The sequence below is a fragment of the Lepidochelys kempii genome, chromosome 6, assembly GCF_965140265.1.
Source record: "Lepidochelys kempii isolate rLepKem1 chromosome 6, rLepKem1.hap2, whole genome shotgun sequence".
In the NCBI taxonomy this organism is placed as follows: domain Eukaryota; kingdom Metazoa; phylum Chordata; order Testudines; family Cheloniidae; genus Lepidochelys; species Lepidochelys kempii.
In genome coordinates this window covers 102,791,901-102,811,461 of record NC_133261.1, presented here as the reverse complement: position 1 = coordinate 102,811,461, position 19,561 = coordinate 102,791,901, and the positions used below count along the sequence as shown (strand labels likewise).

The following is a 19,561-nucleotide window of genomic DNA, read 5'->3' as shown; positions in this document are numbered from 1 at the left end:
TTGGCTGCAGCCCCGGAACGGGTTGCGCTGCCAGTCCATGAAGAGGTTCTCAAGATTGCTACGGCGCTGTTGCAAACCCCCTCATGTATTCTGCCAACTTCCAAATGGGCAGAAAAAAAGTATTATGTCCCTGCGAAGGGTTTGAGTACCTCTATACCCACCCACCCTCTGGGTCGCTGGTTGTATCAGCAGCCACCAAAAGGGACAAGCAGGGTCAGGTTAGCACCACACCTAAAAATATAGATGCCAAGAGACAGGACATTTTTGGCAGAAAAATGTATGCAACGTCCAGTCTACGGTTTTGGGTGTCCAAGAACCAGGCTTTTTTGGGGAGGTATAACTAATCTGTGGGACTCCCTTAACAAGTTTAAAGAGGCCCTCCTACAGGACCTCCGCCAAGAGTTTGCCATGATCCTGGAGGAGAGCAAGGCGGTGGCAAGGGGCTCCCTTCAGATGGCCAGGGACGCTGCAGACTCAGCAGCCAGAGTTGTTGCCTGGGCAGTGGTGATGAGGCACAGCTCCCAGTTACAATCCTCGGGTCTGTCCCAGGAAATGCAGTCCTCCATCCAGGGCTTCCGTGTGAGGGCACAGGGCTCTTCTCGGAGCTAACGGATGCAAGACTGCATGGCCTTAAAGACTCCCAAGTCACTCTGCACTCACTGGGCCTCCAAACTCTGCAACTGGTGAGAAAGCAGTTCCAGCCACCTCCTAGGTCCTGAGGGTCTCCTTGGCACGGTGCCTACAGGAGGAAAGACGGGGGGTGGGGGGAGGGTGTTGCCCCTTGTCCTCTCACCTGCCTGCCCGGCCTTTTGAGACACCCAGGGGCTGAGAGGCAGTCGTTTTGATGCTGTGCTTGAGGACAATGCCTCATTCAGATCCCAGGATCCACGTTCCTACTCCTTCCTCAACCACCTGTTTACCTTCTGGTCGGCATGGTCACAAATAACCTCAGACCATTGGGTGCTCAGTATATCATCTTTGGGCTACACCCTGCAGTTCTCAGCCACCCCCACTCTTACCCCATTCCTCTTCCATGAGGAACTCCTTGTTAAGGAGGTGGAAAACCTCCTGCAGCTGGGGGCAGCAGAGGTGGTCCTCAGTAAATGAGGGGAAAAGGGTTCTTCTCCCAATCTTTCCTAATTCCAAAAGGAAAAAGGGCCTAAGACCGATTTTGGACCTGCGATGCTTCAACAAATATTTCAAGAAGTTGAAGTTTTGCATGGTCTCCCTGGCATCCATCATCCACACCCTGGATCCAGGATACTGGCAGACACCCTCAGCTTGAAGGACGCATACCTTCATATCTCCATTTTCCAAGGGCACGGATGGTTCTCCATTTTGTGGTGGGCCAGTGCCATTTCCAATTCATGTGCTACCCTTTGGACTCTCATCGGCCCAAGAGTGTTCACAAAGTGCATGGCACCAGAGGCTGCTTACCTGAGGCATCAAGGTGTTCAGGTTTATCCGTACCTCAATGATTGGTTCATCAAGGTTGTAGGGAAGATCACGGGATCACGTGCAGGGGAACCTTGATCTGGTACGTTCCTCCTGTCTTGATCTGGGTCTGTTAATAAAAGAAATAGACTCTGATACTGGTGCAACGGCTATAATTTACAGGGGCGGTCCTCAACTCCACTTGGGCCAGAGTTTTCCTCCCAGATGCCCATTTCCGAGCAACGGCCAGCCTGATCTTGCATGTGAGGGCCAACACTCTTACCACCACTCACAAGTGCTCGAGATTTTTAGGCCACATGGCAGCCTGTACTTACATGGTACAGCACGCACGGCTCCATCTCAGACCCCCTGCAAGCATAGCTGGCATTGGTCTACATCCGCAACAGGATGAGCTAGACTGTGTGGTCAGGGTGCTGGACAACGTACTGTTGTCACTGAAATGGTGGTGGGTCCCTGGATCGGTGTTGGAGGGATTCCCCTTTGCGTTCCTCTCCCTGTCGGTGACCCTGATCTCTAATGCCTTAGACCTGGGGTGCGGAGCAAACCTGGGCAATCTTAGCATGCAAGGTTGTTAGTTGCGAGGTGATCGCTCCCTCTACTTAAACGTCAGAGAGCTCAGAGTGGTTCACTTGGTCTGCTAGGCTTTCCTGCCTCATCTGAGGGGCAGGGTGGTAAAGATCCTGATGGATAACACCAATGTGATGTTTTACATCAACAAACAAGGCAGAGCCCTGTCATCAGCCCTTTGCCAAGGAGCTCCCTCGGGGGGGGAACTTCTGTGTGTAGCATGCCATTTTTCTAGTGACCGAACACCTCCCCAGGGCCAAGAACGTGTTGGTAGATCACCTCAGCAAGACTTCATCTTGCCATGAGTGGTCACTCCATCCAGAGGTGGTCAGCGTGATCTTCCGGAGGTGGGGAACTCCCCAGGTGGACTGCCTGCATCCGGTTTTTCTACAAACAGGTGAAAGTGCCACCGCCGGCGATTGTAACTGCCCATTCAACCAAGGCACAGGCCTCATTGGCAACCTTCCTGGCCCAGGTGCTGATTCAAGATATCTGCAGGGCCACTACCTGGTTGGCCACCCACACGTTTACATCCCACTGTGCAATCACCCAGTAAACCCAGGACAGTGCTGGCTTCGGTAGAGAAGTGTTGGAAGCTCCATGCCCGTGAACTCTGAGCCCACCTCCCGGGATAATGCTTGTGAGTCACCTAGAATGGAACTGACATGAGCAAGCACTCGAGGAAGAAAAGACTGTTATCTACCTTTTGTAACTGTTGCTCTTCAAGATGTTTTGCTCATGTCCATTCCATTACCCACTCTCCTACACCTCTGTTGGATTTGCCTTAAAAGCCTAGGGCTGGCGGCACCTCATGTACTGGCACATGAGCATGGCACTCCAGAGGGCACCATAGCTGGCCTGACAGATACCACTAAGGCAAAAAATTCTGACAACTGTGCGTGTGGACACACACACACACTTAGAATGGAATGGACATGAGCAACACGTCTCAAAGAACAAATTACAAAAGGTAGGTAACTGGTTTTTTTTGTGCTGTAGTCCTTTCCTGGAAAACTTTTTGTCTCCAATTTGAGCCTATAATTGTCATTCCCCAGACATCCTCTTTTGTTTTAAAAGCAAGTTTAATCATTATTACTACTTTGGCCAGATGAGTTTTTGACTTGAAAGATGTCTTCACCAGTAATTTGATCAGGTAGTCCATCTGAGGAGTTTTATTGCATTCATTGGCTTTCATATTTCTTCCCAAGCTAGTTACTCCTAAGGTCATATTGTCCAGGTTAATGTATAGAGTATTGCACAGAGAACAAATGAAATAAGCTCACATACAAGAATACTGTATGTGAAAAGAGTGACAAGAATCTACATTTCTTATTGTAGAACTATCCAATGTATGCATAGCAGTTGTCTTTTGTTTTAATACCGTAATGAAATGTTAAGTAATTAACATTTTTTCTACAGGAGAATATTAAAAAGTGAACCTCCATATCCCCAAGAAATGAGTGCTTTAGCTAAAGATGTAATTCAGCGTCTTTTGGTGAAAGATCCCAAGAAAAGGCTGGGCTGTGGTCCAGGTGGTGCTGGTGAAATCAGACAACATCCCTTCTTCCAGGTGAAAGAAATAAAATTCTTCCTAAATTATTCTTCTGTCCCTTCACCTCCTTTGGAAATCTGAATCAAACCAGTTCCAATTTTTCTATCATGAGTCCTGATTCAGCAATATAGTGTAGCACCTGCATAACTTTAACTGTATGAATAGTTGCATTGAAGTCAAAAAGAGTGCTCATGTGCTTAAATGTATGCACATGCTGAAGTGCCTTATTGAATCAATACCTTTATGTTTACTTCAATTTTTTAAATACTATTGTTAAATAAAACAAAGGGACACAGCTTGCAGTGTTGTAAACTAATCAAATTTCTTTGCTCCTAATATCTTAAACTATTAAAAATGAAAGACTGTTTTAAATCATTTTACTTTTCACTATTTATGCTGTCTGTTTTTTACATTTTTCTTAGCTTGGATAATTGAAATGGAAACTGGATTAATACATTTTATATTTAGTCAGTTTCAGATTTCAGTGCATTTGTGTTTGGGTTGCAAATATTGAAAGAGAATGTGTTTGTGTAAAAACAGCTATACAGCTGTTTCCATTGGGATTAAAAAAACAAAAACCTGGAAACATTCCTTTTAATCTTAAACATAATAAAAAAATTATTTTTAGAAAATCTCAATTTTAAACCAAATTTGAATTGTCAGTTATTCCTTTAAAATTAACTATTCTTTTTAACAGGTTTCAGAGTAGCAGCCGTGTTAGTCTGTATTCGCAAAAAGAAAAGGAGTACTTGTGGCACCTTAGAGACTAACCAATTTATTTGAGCATAAGCTTTCGTGAGCTACAGCTCACTTCATCGGATGCATTCCTTTTTAAATAGGGATAAATTTTAGTGCTGAGGAAAATCAGGGACTAATGGCATAAGTTAGTTTGGGAAAGTATTATTTAAATTTTCCTTAAAAGCTCTATCTTGACTTTCAATACATCCAACATTACAGTCATTTAAAACATCCAGTTCCTTCTTATTCCTTTGAATTTCCTGTTTTCATACTGTGCAGGATAAAAAGGCACTGACAAATAATTTTATGAAATCATCTTCTGCTTTTCATTCTTCGGTGTTCGTGTTTGAAGATACAGTTTTCTGCTGAGAGTGTTGCATATTCCATTACACAAGTATTGAATGGAGCAGGACTTAACAGCAATTTTCTGTTAACAACTGCAATCATGGCCTCTAGTTCTGACAATATGTTTTCGTTCAAGAATTGTCAGGTATGAATCTGTCACAGATTTCTGTGTAAAAGTTAGTTGTTAAGTGTTGCCATAGGTAAGGAAAGACAAAACATTGAGTTTTTTTTTCTGATCTAACTTATATAATTGTGACTATTGTCTATTTCTTTTATTAGAAATGGAGAGAGAGTGATTTTAAAAAATGAAACACTATTTAGAATTTTGTGGCTTGTTTTCACTCATGTTATAGGAAACAGTTTGTGCCTAAACAGTAGGTATGTTATTTTAAGGAAATTAAGCATAAGTTAAAGCAAACCTTTTCTTCGTCTTTAAGCAATTGTACACAGATTCCATTTTTGGTATGCATACACTTCATGCACACAAGATCCCATCCTTTTTGAATAGGAGTGTCCTTTAGGGCTGTGCCTGTGTCCTGAGAGCCGTGTGACCACCAGGAGGGTATAAGGGATGGACCACAGCCTCAATTCCTTCCTGCCACTCATGGCTGTGAGACTGAACCCTATCGTGCCCATGTCTCTTCAACCTGCAAGAAATGTATTAGTTATTGTTGTTCTACTTCCTATTCAGCAGTTGTCAGCTCATCCATTTGTTCTTTTTTAAAAAAGAAAGAAATTTAGATAGAAGTTGCCTGTCGAAACATTGATAGGGTTTCTGTCCCCTCCCTTTTCTCCCTCCCCCACGCTCATTACAGGGTTACATTCCCATCCCCACCCCATACCTGAGGCCAAAATGACCAAAGACTGATGTCCAGGAATCAAGATCTGCCCCTCCTGTGTGACAGCAATGCTCATCAGCTATGGTCATGCAAACTGCCTTCCATACTTAGTTGAGGGGCAGCTGTCTGAATGTTGTTTGGTGTGCAAGACTTTCTCAGATTGCGCCCTGAAAGCTAGATATGGCAGATGAAGATACATCTCCTTGAGACTGTGACGAAATGTTGTAATACCCAGGCAAGCCTGCTGTGAGACCACATCCTCGTGGCCATTCTCACTTCTCTAGTGCCCCTGGGAGCATTGCTGGACCCAGGCAAACTCTCTGACCAGGCAAACTCACATCCTCCTGGCCAGTCCTACTCCTCCAGTGCTCCTATGAGCCTTAATGTCACACTGAGCTTGAAGGACACTTACAAATCTTGCTTTTCAGCAGATTCAGCTTTGACACAGGATAGGCAACAAGGAGCTCCATGATAGAGACCAGGGAAAGTGCTGATCTCCCTCCTCATCTAAGAGGAAGAAGTCCTCTCCTTAGGTTTCAACTCATCAGAGGCTTAAGACTGAATCTTGCCTAAGTGCAAAGGCAAAAACAGCACCAATGGTCGCTTCCCAGAATAAGCATTGCACTTTCCCCAGTACCACTCAAGCAGCTGACCCTGCACTGGCACTGTTCAGCAGTACTAGACAACCTGGCACCAAGGAAACGGATGCCAAAATGGGGATACCAAGCAAGCCCGCTGACATGGGGGCACAAAAGGGGCAATTGCCCAGGGGCCCGGGTGATTTTAAAGGTCCTGGGGGCCGCTGCCATGAGCCCCGTGTCCTTTTAAATCGCCCGGGTGGGACCCAGAGCTCCTAGGCACGCGCACACGTGTGCCTGCTCCAAGCCCCCGCTCCGAGGCCCGTGGGCTGGCGCGATTGGCCAGCATGGGCAGACCCCCTCCCCTTCCCTCCCCCCCCAGGGATGGCTCTGGCCCTGGGGCCTGGAATTTCTGTCGGTGGGCCTGATACCAAGCATCACAATGCTGAAGAAATCAAGTGAGAGTTCTTTACCAGCACACATGGGCTCATTAGCACTGATGTACTTGTTTGCACCGGCAAACTTGGTGGTGAGACTAGTAGCGGAGTCCCTGATCTTAGACAGACTCTGAGAGGACAGGTCCATCTCACAGTCTGTAAAAACCAGCCATAGACCTAATCATACAGGACTCACTTGGAGGGCTATTCCTCACCTATTGAAGAAGACGTTGCCTTTTCACCTTTCTCAGGTGATTGCAGCAGACCATCTTTACCAGAATACAACCCACCCTTCCAAAGATGGCTCAGTGGGACATGGACAGTCAGTCCAGGGAAGAGTCCATAAGAGGCAATCGCATGTTGCCAGGCTCCTCTAGAGAACCACCAAGCTGGTGTCCATCCATTATAAGTAGCATCAGTGACGCACTTGGTCAACTTCTTGAGAAAGGACTATTCTCAGTAAGTGCCCAATCAAGAAACACTTAACTGACAATGGACTTTGGGAGATGCCAGTCCACATCTGAGCTTTCCTGGGAACGTTCAAACTAATATGTAAACAATGGCATTAGCCTGCAAAAAGGTGAATCATTGCTGGAAATGTGACTTGCCCAGGTGGCTACAAACTCCATCTTGTTGCTGTGACTTTGCACAGAAGAACAAATGGTTTCCGCCCACAAGAGAGAGAATATAAAAGGCCCTGGAAGCCTCTCCATTTTGTCTTCAGCTGGCTCAAGAGATGAACTCTCCACCCCAAAGAGATGCCTGAAAGAAACTGGAACAAAGATTTGTAACTACAGGCATATGCGTGATTGCTGTACCCAGGCCATAAGCCACAACCTTGGTCTGAAGAGGATTGAGCCCAGACTAGGAGGGAGTCTAGTCTGTGAAAGAAGCTTATTGGGACATCTCTGAGGGTGACATTTACCTATATTCAGTTTCATACTGTATTAGGCTTAGACTTGTGTGTTTTGTTTTATTTTGCTTGGTAACTTACTTTGTTCCATCTGTTATTACTTGGAACCACTTAAATCCTACTTTTTATATTTAATAAAATCACTTTTGCTTATTAATTAACCCAGAGTAAGTAATTGCTCCCCCAGGTATTAAACAGCTGTGCATATCTCTCTATCAGTGTTATGGAGGGTAGATAATTTATGAGTTTACCCTGTATAAGCTTTATACAGAATAAAATGGATTCATTTGGGGGTTTAGGCTCCCAGAAAGACTGAATACTGGGTGCTGGGAACATCCCTGTTAACTGAGAAGCCTCTGGGCTAAGTGAATCTTAGTTTCTGTACACTGCAGGGGGGCATGGCCCAACCTCTTGGTTTGTGCTGTAGCTGACTGAAATGTGTAACTCAGCAAGATGGGAGTCGAGGGAAGCCTTCTCTGGCAGGGGGGTTTGTTCTCAGTGGTATCCCAACACATCTAGTTGACAGTCTTGAGGGAGTTTCTGTGACTGAACTTATCACAGATACCTCTTGTGGAGAACTAGTATTTCACACTTGGTAATGCATCTCTCTTTACTGGGGAGGTTTAGAGTTTCAGAGCAAACGTTTGAATACTACTTTTATAACATGGGCTATAGCTATTATAAGTTGGATTAGTGCATGCAGCAACTCACAAGCATTTCATAAAGTCTAAACACATTTTTATAAATCTAATACTTATTTTAACTCTACTAACACACAGGGTGAGCCAGACTGGTTTCCAGCTATATATGTGTCAGTGTACACTTGAGCCCTAGGGGCTTTTGCATGAGCTGGTACCTGATCTCCCAGTGTCACACCTTGAGCATTCAGAGGGAAGGCTTCTACTCCCATTATTACTTGATCACAATGAAGAGATGTTGGTGGAGACCCATTCTAGACCTTCAATGTCTCAATGCCTTCATTTGTCATTTCAAGTTCAGGATGGTCACCTAGTCTCTATCATCCCCTCACTGGATCCTATGGACTTGTTCATGTCCTTTGGCCTGCATGATGCCTACTTCCACAGCTCAATACTCCTAGCGCACAGAAAATTTCTGCAATTATTGGTAGGGACATCCCAGAGTGGATTGATTTAAATCAGCTATTTCAATCACTAAATAAAAAGCCTTGATTTAAATAACCTATTTTTCTTCTTCAAGAGATGTCCCTGTGGGTGCTCCACTCCAGGTGTTGGTGTGTCCCTGCGCCTTCGCTTGGAGATTTTGGCAGCAGTATTTGTACCAGTCGTGCATGTACAGAGTCTGCCCCATGCGCTGAGTGTGCCTTAATAGTACATGTGCGCCACTGGTCTCCTCAGTTCCTTCTCTACCGTCCCTGGCCTGAGTCAGAGCTCAGCAGACTCATTAGAGAATTTCTTCTCTCCCTTGTTCAACTTTTTTCCCCTCTTAGCTTACCAGTAATAGAATATCAGGGTTGGAAGGGACCTCAGGAGGTCCTCTACTCCAACCCCCTGCTCAAAGCAGGACCAATCCCCAATTTTTGCCCCAGATCCCTAAATGGTCCCCTCAAGGATTGAACTCACAAGCCTGGGTTTAGCAGGCCAATTCTCAAACCACTGAACGATCACTCCCCCCCAAGAGTCTTTCCTCTTGTCTGGGGAGAACACACACAAAGGGACAAGCTGCATGTCCCTGGTGAATATGTAGCCTGCGTAGAGCCCTATTCAACAGCTCTCTGTGGTAGATTAACTTGGAGTGAGAATGTCTCTGCAGGTGGGATGAACAGTGTTCTTATAGATTCATAGATACTAAGGTCAGAAGGGACCATTATGATCATCTAGTCCGACCTCCTGCACAATGCAGGCCACAGAATCTCACCCACCCACTCCTGCGAAAAACCTCTCACCTATGTCTGAGCTATTGAAATCCTCAGATCGTGGTTTAAAGACTTCAAGGAGCAGAGAATCCTCCAGCAAGTGACCCTTGCCCCATGCTACGGAGGAAGGCGAAAAACCTCCAGGGCCTCTTCCAATCTTCCCTGGAGGAAAATACCTTCCCGACCCCAAATATGGCGATCAGCTAAACCCTGAGCATATGGGCAAGATTCACCAGCCAGATACCCAGGAAAGAATTTTCTGTAGTAATTCAGATCCCACCCCATCTAACATTCCATCACAGGCCATTGGGCCTATTTACCATGAATATTTAAAGATCAATTAATTACCAAAATCATGTTATCCCTTATACCATCTCCTCCATAAACTTATCGAGTTTAATCTTAAAGCCAGATAGGTCTTTTGCCCCCACTGCTTCCCTTGGAATGCTATTCCAAAACTTAATAGCTAGATACCCTTTTCCCCCAAAAAACAGCAACAACAAAAAAACGTGTTTGTTCCTGTCAGCGCAGCTGCTTCTGACATGCTTGGCTCTCCAGATTTTAAGCGCTGCTCTAACTGTAGTGATGCCATCCCTCTTTGTGATGGCCACTCTAAATGTATTAAATGTTTGGGGGAGTCCCACATCCCCCCAAAATGTGCCCACTGCAGCAAGTTGAAATCCAGGGCACGCAAAGACAGGAAGCTGCGGTTAAAACTGCTCCTGCTGCAAAAATCTCTCGGACCAGCCTCAGACCCAGGCTCCGACCACACTGTACACTGCAGCCCCCCCCCCCCACTTCAAAGATACAAAAGAAAACTTCAAAAAACCATCACTCTCTCTCACCCGCAAAGGGTATTCACAGGTACAAGACTCCTCTGGGTGCTGCTTCCCTCCCTGCGTTCCCCCGGCTGAGTATCTTTGATGCGCTGGGCTCCTCTGGTTGTATTGGAAAACCTGGGAAGTGGGCGGGCGCAAGCCTGCCCACTGCTAAAGGCCCCTCCCCCAGCCTAGCAGGAGGGACCACTGGATCCAGGGACCAACTGATTACGGGGGACAACTAATGAAAAACAGGGATCGGAGTGAAGGTCAGAGGTTCAAAACGAGGATACCGGATGGGGACACCGAGCAGAGAACCCCGGACAGCGCCCACTGCTCCTCAAAGTTGTCAAGAGAGCCAGCGGCCGCTGCCCAGTGGAACTCTGCCCGAATGCATGAAACTAGGGAGGAACAGAAATAGGCCCCGCAGTCACAGAGCACCCCCTCGTCCAACAGCCTCCTCCTGATATTATAGATGGAGACTTTGGCCAGAGCCAAGAGGAGGTTGACGAGGAGGTCTTGCGACTTTGTGGGGCCACGGATAGGGTGTGCAAAGAGGAACAAGTGTGGGGAAAGGTGCAGCCAGAACCTCAACAAGAGGTTCTGGAGGAGCCGGAATAGGGGCTGCAACCTGGCGCATTGGAGATAGGCGTGCGCCAGGTTCTCCCTCACTCCGCAAAAGGGACAGGCCTCCGGTATAGGGGTGAACCGTGCCAGGTGCATGCCCGTGCTCATGGCTCCACGAGGGAGCCACCAACTAATGTCCCTCTGGGCTCCTCTGGTGCTGCGCGAAACGTGCCTGCGGCTGCGGTGGTTGCACTAACCTCCGGTGCCGAGGCTTCAGGCTTCCAGTTCCCTGCCTCTCACATGGCACCATTCGGCACCACAATGGAAACAGTACCAACGCATACTAGTCTGCCTGACCCCCTCCAGGCTCCTCTCGCTCTCCCAGCACCGTCAGCCTTTGAGCTTGCTGCAGTGACAGAATGCTCAGGACAGGGGTGGCAGGTTTGTATAATTTTTGGTGGTACCCAGAACCCGCACATGCCCAAGGCTCTGGGAGGGAGTTTGAGTGGGGGAGGAGGTCTGGGGTGCAGGCCCTAGGCTGGGGCAGGGGATTGGGGTGCAGGGTGCAGGCTCTGGGAGGGGGTGCAGGGGTGAGAGCTGTGACTTCAGATGAGGGGTTGCGGTGTGGGAGGGGCTCAGGGTGAGAGTAGGAGTGTGGGGGGTGAGGACTTTGTCTGGGGCTTGGGGGTGTGGGTTGTTTGAGAGGATCAGGGCTGGGGCGGAGGGTTGGAATGCAGGGGGATGAGGGCTCTGGCTGGGACTGGGGATAAGGTGTTTAGGGTGTTGGAGGGGCTCAGGGCTAGGGTTGAGGGTGTGTGTGGGGGGGGTGAAAGCTCTGGCTGGGGGTGTGTGGGCTTGGGGGGGCAAGGCTGGGGATGAGTTTGGGGTGCAGGCAGGCTGCTCCGGGACATGGGCCAGAGAGGAGGACTACCCCCAGCCCTTTCCCTGCTGGCAGCAGCGAGCTCTGGGGGAGGAGCCCCCCTTTCCTGCCCCCCCCAGCAGTACACTCACCCCCACCACTGTCACTGCATGTGCTCCTAGGGCCTCTCTCAGGTCCAGGAATCTCCCTTGCCTCCCCCATGGGGGGTGCTGGGGGGTGCTGTGTGTGCCTCCTCCCCTGCTGTTGCCCCTGACTGTAGCCTTAGTGGGGGTGAGGGATGGGGCTGCCTCCTTGCCGAGCATGGGACAAGTGACTGTGGGGGGGGCCCTGTGCTGGTGCTGAGTCCCGCCGGAAAAGGGAATGGTCTGAGGTGGAAGGGCAGGCTCAGAATCAGTCTGCCCTTGCAGTCGAGATGGGGGGCACTAGGCCCCTGCGGCAGCAGTTGCTGCAGGGAGGCAGCATGGAGCTGCATGGCAGAGGCAGGGATGCTCTGCTCCTGTGCATGGGGGCCGCAAGGGGAGACCGGGGGACACTCGTAGGAGGCGCAGGGGGGTGGCAGGTGGGGCTGAGGGGGACACCCAACTCCAAATATTGGTGGAGTTGGGCCCCTGGGCTCTGAATATTGCTGGTGTCAAGGCACCACGTGGAGATACAACTCGCTGCGTATGGCTCAGGACACCGTTGCAGAGGAATCGCTCCTCACAAGAAATTCTTCTCACTCAGCCCTCCCCTCAGAGAGGCACTGCAGGACCGCAGTTCACACACTCAAGGGACCTCCTGGTGTCACCTATCTTGCAGTCACCCCTACTTCTCAGGCAAGGTCCACAGCTTTTCTCCGGGCTGCAGGGAGAATTTTCACCTTATCGGATCTCCCATCCACAGTACCCAATCAAGAGAGGTCATAGAAAAGCTGCCTTGTCCTACTGTGAGGGTCCTGCCCCATGGTGCTTGAACCCTTGGATGGCACCGTCCATGCCCTTCCCACCACAGTGGCAATATTGGGCTCCATGGGCTCCTTATATTTGGGACCACACTCGTTATACCGATGCAACCAGGCGTGAGACCTGCTCGGTACCACCAGCTGACGACCCTGCCACTGACTCCAGATACCAGGCAGCCCTGTCACAACAGCAAGAGCAAACACGGCCTGCCTCTAACCTGGTAGAACCAGTTGTTCCGCCTGATGAAAGCATTGCTTCCTCTTCCCACAATGTCTTCGGACGACTTCTCAAAATTTCAAGACCTGATTAAAAGAGTTGCCAATGAGCTACGAATTAACCTGTAGGAAGTCTCTGAACAGCAAGCAGTATGAGCTAACCGACATTCTGCAGCCCTCTTCTTCTTCTTCTAGAATTGCATTACCTATCAACGCAGCCCTTTTAGAACCTGCCAAAGCCATTTGGCAAACTCCGGCTGCAAGCCTACCTACCTGTAAGCGAGTGGACTGGAAGTACTTTTTTCCTTCCAAGGGCTCGGAATTCCTTTTTACTCACCCAGTGCCAAACTCGCTGGTAGTAGATGCAGTTAACCAAAAGAATGAACACCAGATTCCCCACTCCAGCCCTTCCGACAAGGACAGTAAGCGATTAGATCTGCTCGGACATAAGGTATATGCTTCTTCCATGTTGCAATTTCTCATTGCTAATTATACAGTCATTCTAGCAAAATATGACCACCAAAATTACAATAAATTCATGGACTTTATTGATCACATTCCAGAAGAAAAGAAACAACAATTTACAGCCATAGTTTCCGAGGGACAAAGCATCTCCTGCACTGCTCTTCAAACTGCCCTTGATGTGGCCAATAGTGCGGCATGGTCCACTGCCACTGCAGTCGTGATGCGCCGAGAGTCATGGCTCTTGTCCTCTTCCTTTCCCTGGGAGGTCCAGAGTACCATTGACGATCTCACCTTCGATGGTGACAAACTGGTCGCCTCCACCACAAATGACATACTCCTCTCCATTAAGGACTCGAGGGCAACTCTCTGGTCTCTAGGAATTCAAACCCCTATGACCAGAAGGCGACAACATAAATACCAGCCTTACCAGCAACCACGCTACCCCACAAACACCTAGCAATTCCATAGCTCTCACGAACAACAGCAACGCTAGAGACCCAGATACCAACACCGCCGTCCCAACTCCTTGGCAGCGTCTTGACCCCCTCCAACCAATAAGCAAATCTGAAGCCTTGGTCGAGGGTATAGGAAAACAATATTCCCACTTCAGCGCTTACACTGCCTGCCCCTGTTTTTGGTCATTGCTTATGCCCATTCTCCCATCAATGGCGAAATATTACCACTGACCAGTGGGCTTTAGAGGTCGTCACAGTTGGCTATTTTATCCCTTTCCTATCCTTGCCTCCTACCCATCCACCCTCTCCGTTCCTCTTCAGGGACCCCTCTCAGGAGCAACTGCTCCTCCAAGAAGTACAACATCTCCTTCAATTGGGGGCACTGGAAATCGTGCCCGAACAACACAGAGGGAGCGGTTTCTATTCCCATTACTTCTTAACAGAAAAGAAAATCGGGGGATGGCGACCAATCCTCAACCTCAGGTGGCTAAACAAATTTATCGAAAAGCAAAAGTCAAAATGGTTACCCTTACCACCATAACCCCAGCTCTGAAACAGGGCAATTGGTTTTCAGCCCTCCTCCTACAGGACACCTATTTTCATGTGACTATTCACCCAGCCCACAGACATTTTCTTCGTTTTACCCTTGGTTTGACACATTTTCAATACAGAGTGTTGCCCTTTGACCTATCTACCGTCCCCGAGTTTTCTCCAAACAGGGTTATAATATTTCCTTACCTTGACGATTGTCTCCTCAAAGCCTCTATGCTCGACGAAGCTCTTCGATGTATGTAGCTTACCATCACTTGCTTCCTTTCCCTTGGCCTACAAATAAACAAAAACAAACCCACCTTATCTCCTACCCAACAACTGGAGTTCATAGGAGTGCACCTCGATTCCCGAACAGGAATAGCGTCTCCCGCTCAATCGTTTCAACAGCATAAAACTCCTGGTTAAAAAACTTCACAACAGTCCCTAGGTCCCTGCACAAGACTGCCTGCAACTATTAGGCCACATGGCCTTGTGTACTTTCGTGGTCAAAAATGTACGCCTGTACATGAGGTGCTTCCAAGCTTGGTTGGCCACGGTTTACAGACCGAACGTACATGCTCTAAACAAGCCTCTATCCATACCCTTCAGAGTCAAAGACTCCCTCTGATGGTGGACAGTTCCCTCCAACCTCTGCTCAGGAGTCCCTTTTCTCCAGGACTCCCCATCACTCATAATGACTAACGATGCATCCCTCACAGGATAGGGAGCACACATGTCCCACCACACAGCCCAGGGGCTGTGGTCTTCCATCGAAGCCTCCCTACACCTAAATGTCCTAGAACTGCAAGCCATACGCAATGCCTGCCGTCACTTCCTCCCATTCATTTGGAACCAACATGTTCGGATAATGACAGACAACATCGCATGCATGTTCTATGTCAACATGCAGCCAGGGGCTCTGTCTCACTCTCTTTGCACAGAAGCCATGAAGCTCTGGAATTGGTGCTTCACGAACAACATCCGGATATCAGCCGCCTATCTTCCCGGGGCCCTGAATACTGTCGTAGAAGAACTAAGGAGATGTTTTCCCTGGGATCACGAACAGGAGATAAACGACACAATCATACGCAATATATTCCATGTTTGGGGCTATCCAACCCTGGACGTCTTCGCGACTGCGAAGAACAAGAAATGCCCCAAATTTTGCTTCAGAACTGGATTGGGCAAACGTTCCATAGGAGATGCACTCCTGATCTCATGGGCTCAAAACTTAATGTATGCTTTTCCCCTGACACTGGTTCTCCACAGAGTTCTGACAAAGAATTGAATAGATTGTGCCATGGTAATTTTGATTGCCCCATCCTGGCCCAGACTGCCATGGTATCCGTTCCTCACCAGAATGTCAGTTCGTCCGCCAATTTCATTGCCTCTCACTCCAAACCTCTTATCGCAGCAACACTGCCAATTTCTTCACCCCAACCTATCCATGCTTCACCTCAAAGCTTGGTTCCTCCATGGTTCTCACAAAGCGAACTAGCATGCTCTGAACAGGTTCAAAGAGTACTCTTACATAGCAGAATACAATCTCCTCGCATCACATACCTCCAGAAGTGGAAATGGTTCACACAGTGGTTCTCGAACAACCGAATTCTTTCCACTTCCGCACCTCTTCCAGCCATACTTCCTTACCTACTACACCTGGAGCAATCCGGCCTTTTTTTCAGCTCCATCAAAATTCACGTAGCTGCTATTAAACCTTTCACAACAAGATCAACAGTACTTCTGGTTTGCTCATCCAATCACCAAGTGCTTTCTTAAAGGGCTCCCATCCCTATACCCAAATATTAAACCTGCTACTCCTCCGTGGGACCTTCACTTAGTATTATCCTGCTTAACTCAACAACCATTTGAGCCCCTAGCCACTTGTTCCCTCTTACAGCTCTCTATGAAAACAGCATTCTTAGTGGCAATCACCTCTGCCAGACTTGCAGGAGAAATAGCAGCTCTCAGGGCGGACCCACCTTACAGGATATTTTTTATCATGGACAAGAGGACAACGTTACCCTCTGACTACACCCCAAATTTTTTCCAAAGATATATTCGTCATTCCACATTAACAAACCTATACACCTACCAACCTTCTTTCCTAAACCACATGCAAACTTCTTCGAATCCACAGTGCATACACTGGATGTACGGAGGGCTTTGTCCTTTTATTTGGATAGAACCAGACCCTTTAGGAGCTCTTCCAGACTCTTTGTCTCCATTGCAGAACGATCCAAGGGGACACTTATTTCCACCCAGAGACTTTCCAATTGGATCTCTGCTTGTATCCACATGTGCTATCAATTAAAGGAGACAGTTCCGCCAGCTTGCATCAGGACTCACTCCACTAGGTCTATAGCTACCTCCGTGGCTTTTCTATGCAGAGTTCATCTGGCTGACATCTATAAAGCGGCCACTTGGACTTCCGAACACACATTTGTTAAGTATTATGCCCTTACTCAAGGCTCTCTCACTGATACATGATTGGGCAGAGCTGTATTATCTACCACATTCATTTATCTGCAGATGCAGCAGGTAAACAAACCGGCCCGGCCTGCCAGGGTCTTTCCCTGCACAAGCAGCAGAACAAGTTTGGGAACCGCTGATCTGGGGCAATGGTTTTTAAACTTTTTTCTGACGACCTAGTTGAAGAAAATTGTTGATGCCTGCGACTCGATGGAGCTGGGGATGAGGGCTTTGGGGTGTGGGGGGGGGCTTGGGCAGAGGGTTAGGGTGCAGGGGTGAAGGCTGAGGGGTGGGACCCAGAATGAGGGGTTCAGGGTGTGGGAGGGGGCTCTCGGCTTGGGGAGGGGGTTGGGGTGCGGAGGCAGTCAGGGCTTTGGGCTGGGGTGCAAGCTCAGGGTGGGGCTGGGGATGAGGGGTTTGGAGTGCAGGAGGAGCTCCGGATTTGGGGTAGGGCTCAGGGCTGGGGCAGGGGATTGGGGCGTGCGGTTGGAGCACTGGTTTACCTCAGGCCGCTCTTGGTCAGCAGTGCAGCGGGGGTGCTAAGGCAGGCTTGTTACTTGTCCTGGCACCACGGACTGCGCTGTGCCTCAGAAGCAGCCAGCAGCAGGACCGACTCCCAGGCGGAGGCACGCAAGCCGGTGCTCAAGGCAGGGGTAGCGTGCAGAGCTCCAGGGCTCCCCCCACATAAGAGCCAGACCTGCTGGCCACTTCTGGCACGCAGTGCGGTGTCGGAATAGGTAGGGATTAGCCTGCCTTAGCCCGGCAGCACCACGAACGGGACTTTTAACATGCGGTTGGTGGTGCTGACCAAAGCCGCCGCAACCCAGTGCCTTACATTCTGCGACCCAGAGTTTGAAAACCACTGATCTAGGGTGAGGTTTGCCAAGTCACTTGCAAGAGTCTTGGTATTTGTGATGATGCGCAAATGAAAGCAAATCTTCTATTGCCGAGTCCCTTATGGAGATCACTGTGTCATAACTCTCCATAAGACATGGAGCTCAACAAGTGTGGTGAAGAAGAGCAGTGGTGAGGAAGTTTTGTCAGAGATTATTTTGACCAGGGGAGAAGGTGGGAAACAGATCATGTATATAAAACAAATTATGCATCCAGTTATGTTTAATCATTAATTCAAAGCAGACTATTGTGAATGAACTAAAGTTGCTGCTATCTATTGGCTATTCACTGAAATGATTATGGTGAGTCTCATTCTAGATTCTGGTGGGTAATCATCCACAGAACCATCTTCTCAGAAGGCATAAGTTACCCTGGTGTAATCTTTTACTATTATTCCCTTCTCTCCTCTATCTGTACCCTACATATCTTGTATCTTGTGAAAGTGTATCCATTGTCGTTTTTCATATACCTCAAATCTGCTCTTTTTTCACTATTCTCACCATTAAAATCTTTATCTGCTGTCATCTCCAGTTTTAGTTACTATATGTTTCTGTTGCCTGATCTCTTATCCTCCCCCATCTGTCCAAACTGAAACTTTGAAAGTCATTGTCCTACTACCACTGCTTTGCACGTTATAAGAACATAGTAAATTATGTGTGGTTTCATTCTATCGCATTCCTTATCTGTGTATTTTATTATATTTATTATTATTTATTGTGAGCAAATCCTGTTCAGAATATAGTGTGGGTGTACAAAGTTGACTTCTTTTTTTCTGTTTCACAGCTTCTCTCCTCATTCATTACTAATGGGCTAATGCCCCCCCAACCCTGGAATTTGGAGGTGGTCCATGGTTGTTGCTGGAGACTCCATAACTAAACTCCATCCTTCAGCTTATCAGGCCACCAGATTTTCTGCGTCCAGCAGTAGAACAAATTGGCAGTTCCGCTTTTCACAACCATTTTTGTTTTCAGACCTTTTGTTTTATTCATTTTCATGCAGTTGCAATTTATAATCATTTTCCTCCTCCTCATCTGGACTGGGTAAATAGCAGCATGGTGGTTTCAATCACTTAGATCTGCAGCTGCAGCAGCTCCCTCCTGGACTCCTCTGCCCCCTCTCAGGCATAGTAGAGCTATCCTGCAAACACCTAGCTTAAATATAAGCAGTGTTCCCCTAGCGAGGCAGGATTTACGGGCTCTACAGAGAATGAATTATGCCCTGTCTGTTCCTATCCAGCTGGGGCTCACGATCAGACCAGTATGTCTGGTCCCCACCCTTCCCCAAGGAACCAGGACTCCAATGCAGAAGAGCTCAGTCGGAATTCCTGGGCTTTTGTGAAGAGAGTCTAAGGATGAGAAGGAAACTAGTCAGCCAGCTCTGCGGGGTAAGTCCTGCAACAGACCTAGACTGGCGGGGAAACCCCCTGAAAAGATCCATAGTCCTCCTCCTGCTGCCTCCTTATCACCGCCACAAGATACTGAAGTGGATCTCTAGCTTCCTGTGGAAAGAAACAGGGCTTCTACACAGCTCCCATACCTTCCACTATGAATCAGAGAATTCTCATGATACGGGGGGTGGGGGTGAGTCTTGCAAGCCTCAGAGCCTTGCAAGCCTCTGAATCCTAAAAAGGCAAAAGCAAGCGTGTCCTTCAAAAAGTAGTGATTACTATTGTTAAGGAACAAGTGTAGTGAAAATCAGGGGTTAAACTTTTTGTCCTGTGCCTTCTCCCCCCAAGCGAGTGCTTCCTGTGGCTTTTCTCCCACGCAGGGGTTCTCCCAGTTGGCAGCTGGTATCAAGCAGAGTACCCCAGGGGTCGGTCCTGGGTCCAGTTTTGTTCAACATCTTCATTAATGATCTTGATGATGGGATGGATTGCACCCTCAGCAAGTTCATGGATGACACTAAGCTGGGGGGAGAGGTAGGTAGCTGGAGGGTAGGGATAGGGTCCCTTACAGTGGACGAGAAGCTGGATATGAGTTAACAGTGTGCCCTTGTTGCCAAAAAG

The 19,561-nt window shown here is 48.2% G+C and overlaps 1 protein-coding gene across 4 annotated transcripts in view; it reads left to right on the top strand.

Moving 5' to 3' along the window:
* Positions 1-19,561, top strand: part of RPS6KA5 (ribosomal protein S6 kinase A5) — a 190,441-nt gene that overhangs the window by 119,415 nt on the left and 51,465 nt on the right. For all 4 annotated transcript variants that reach the window (XM_073349430.1, XM_073349429.1, XM_073349427.1 and 1 more), the window contains one exon: positions 3,442-3,592. In XM_073349430.1, the coding sequence (XP_073205531.1) occupies positions 3,442-3,592 (151 nt within the window). The remainder of the gene's footprint in view (positions 1-3,441; positions 3,593-19,561) is intronic.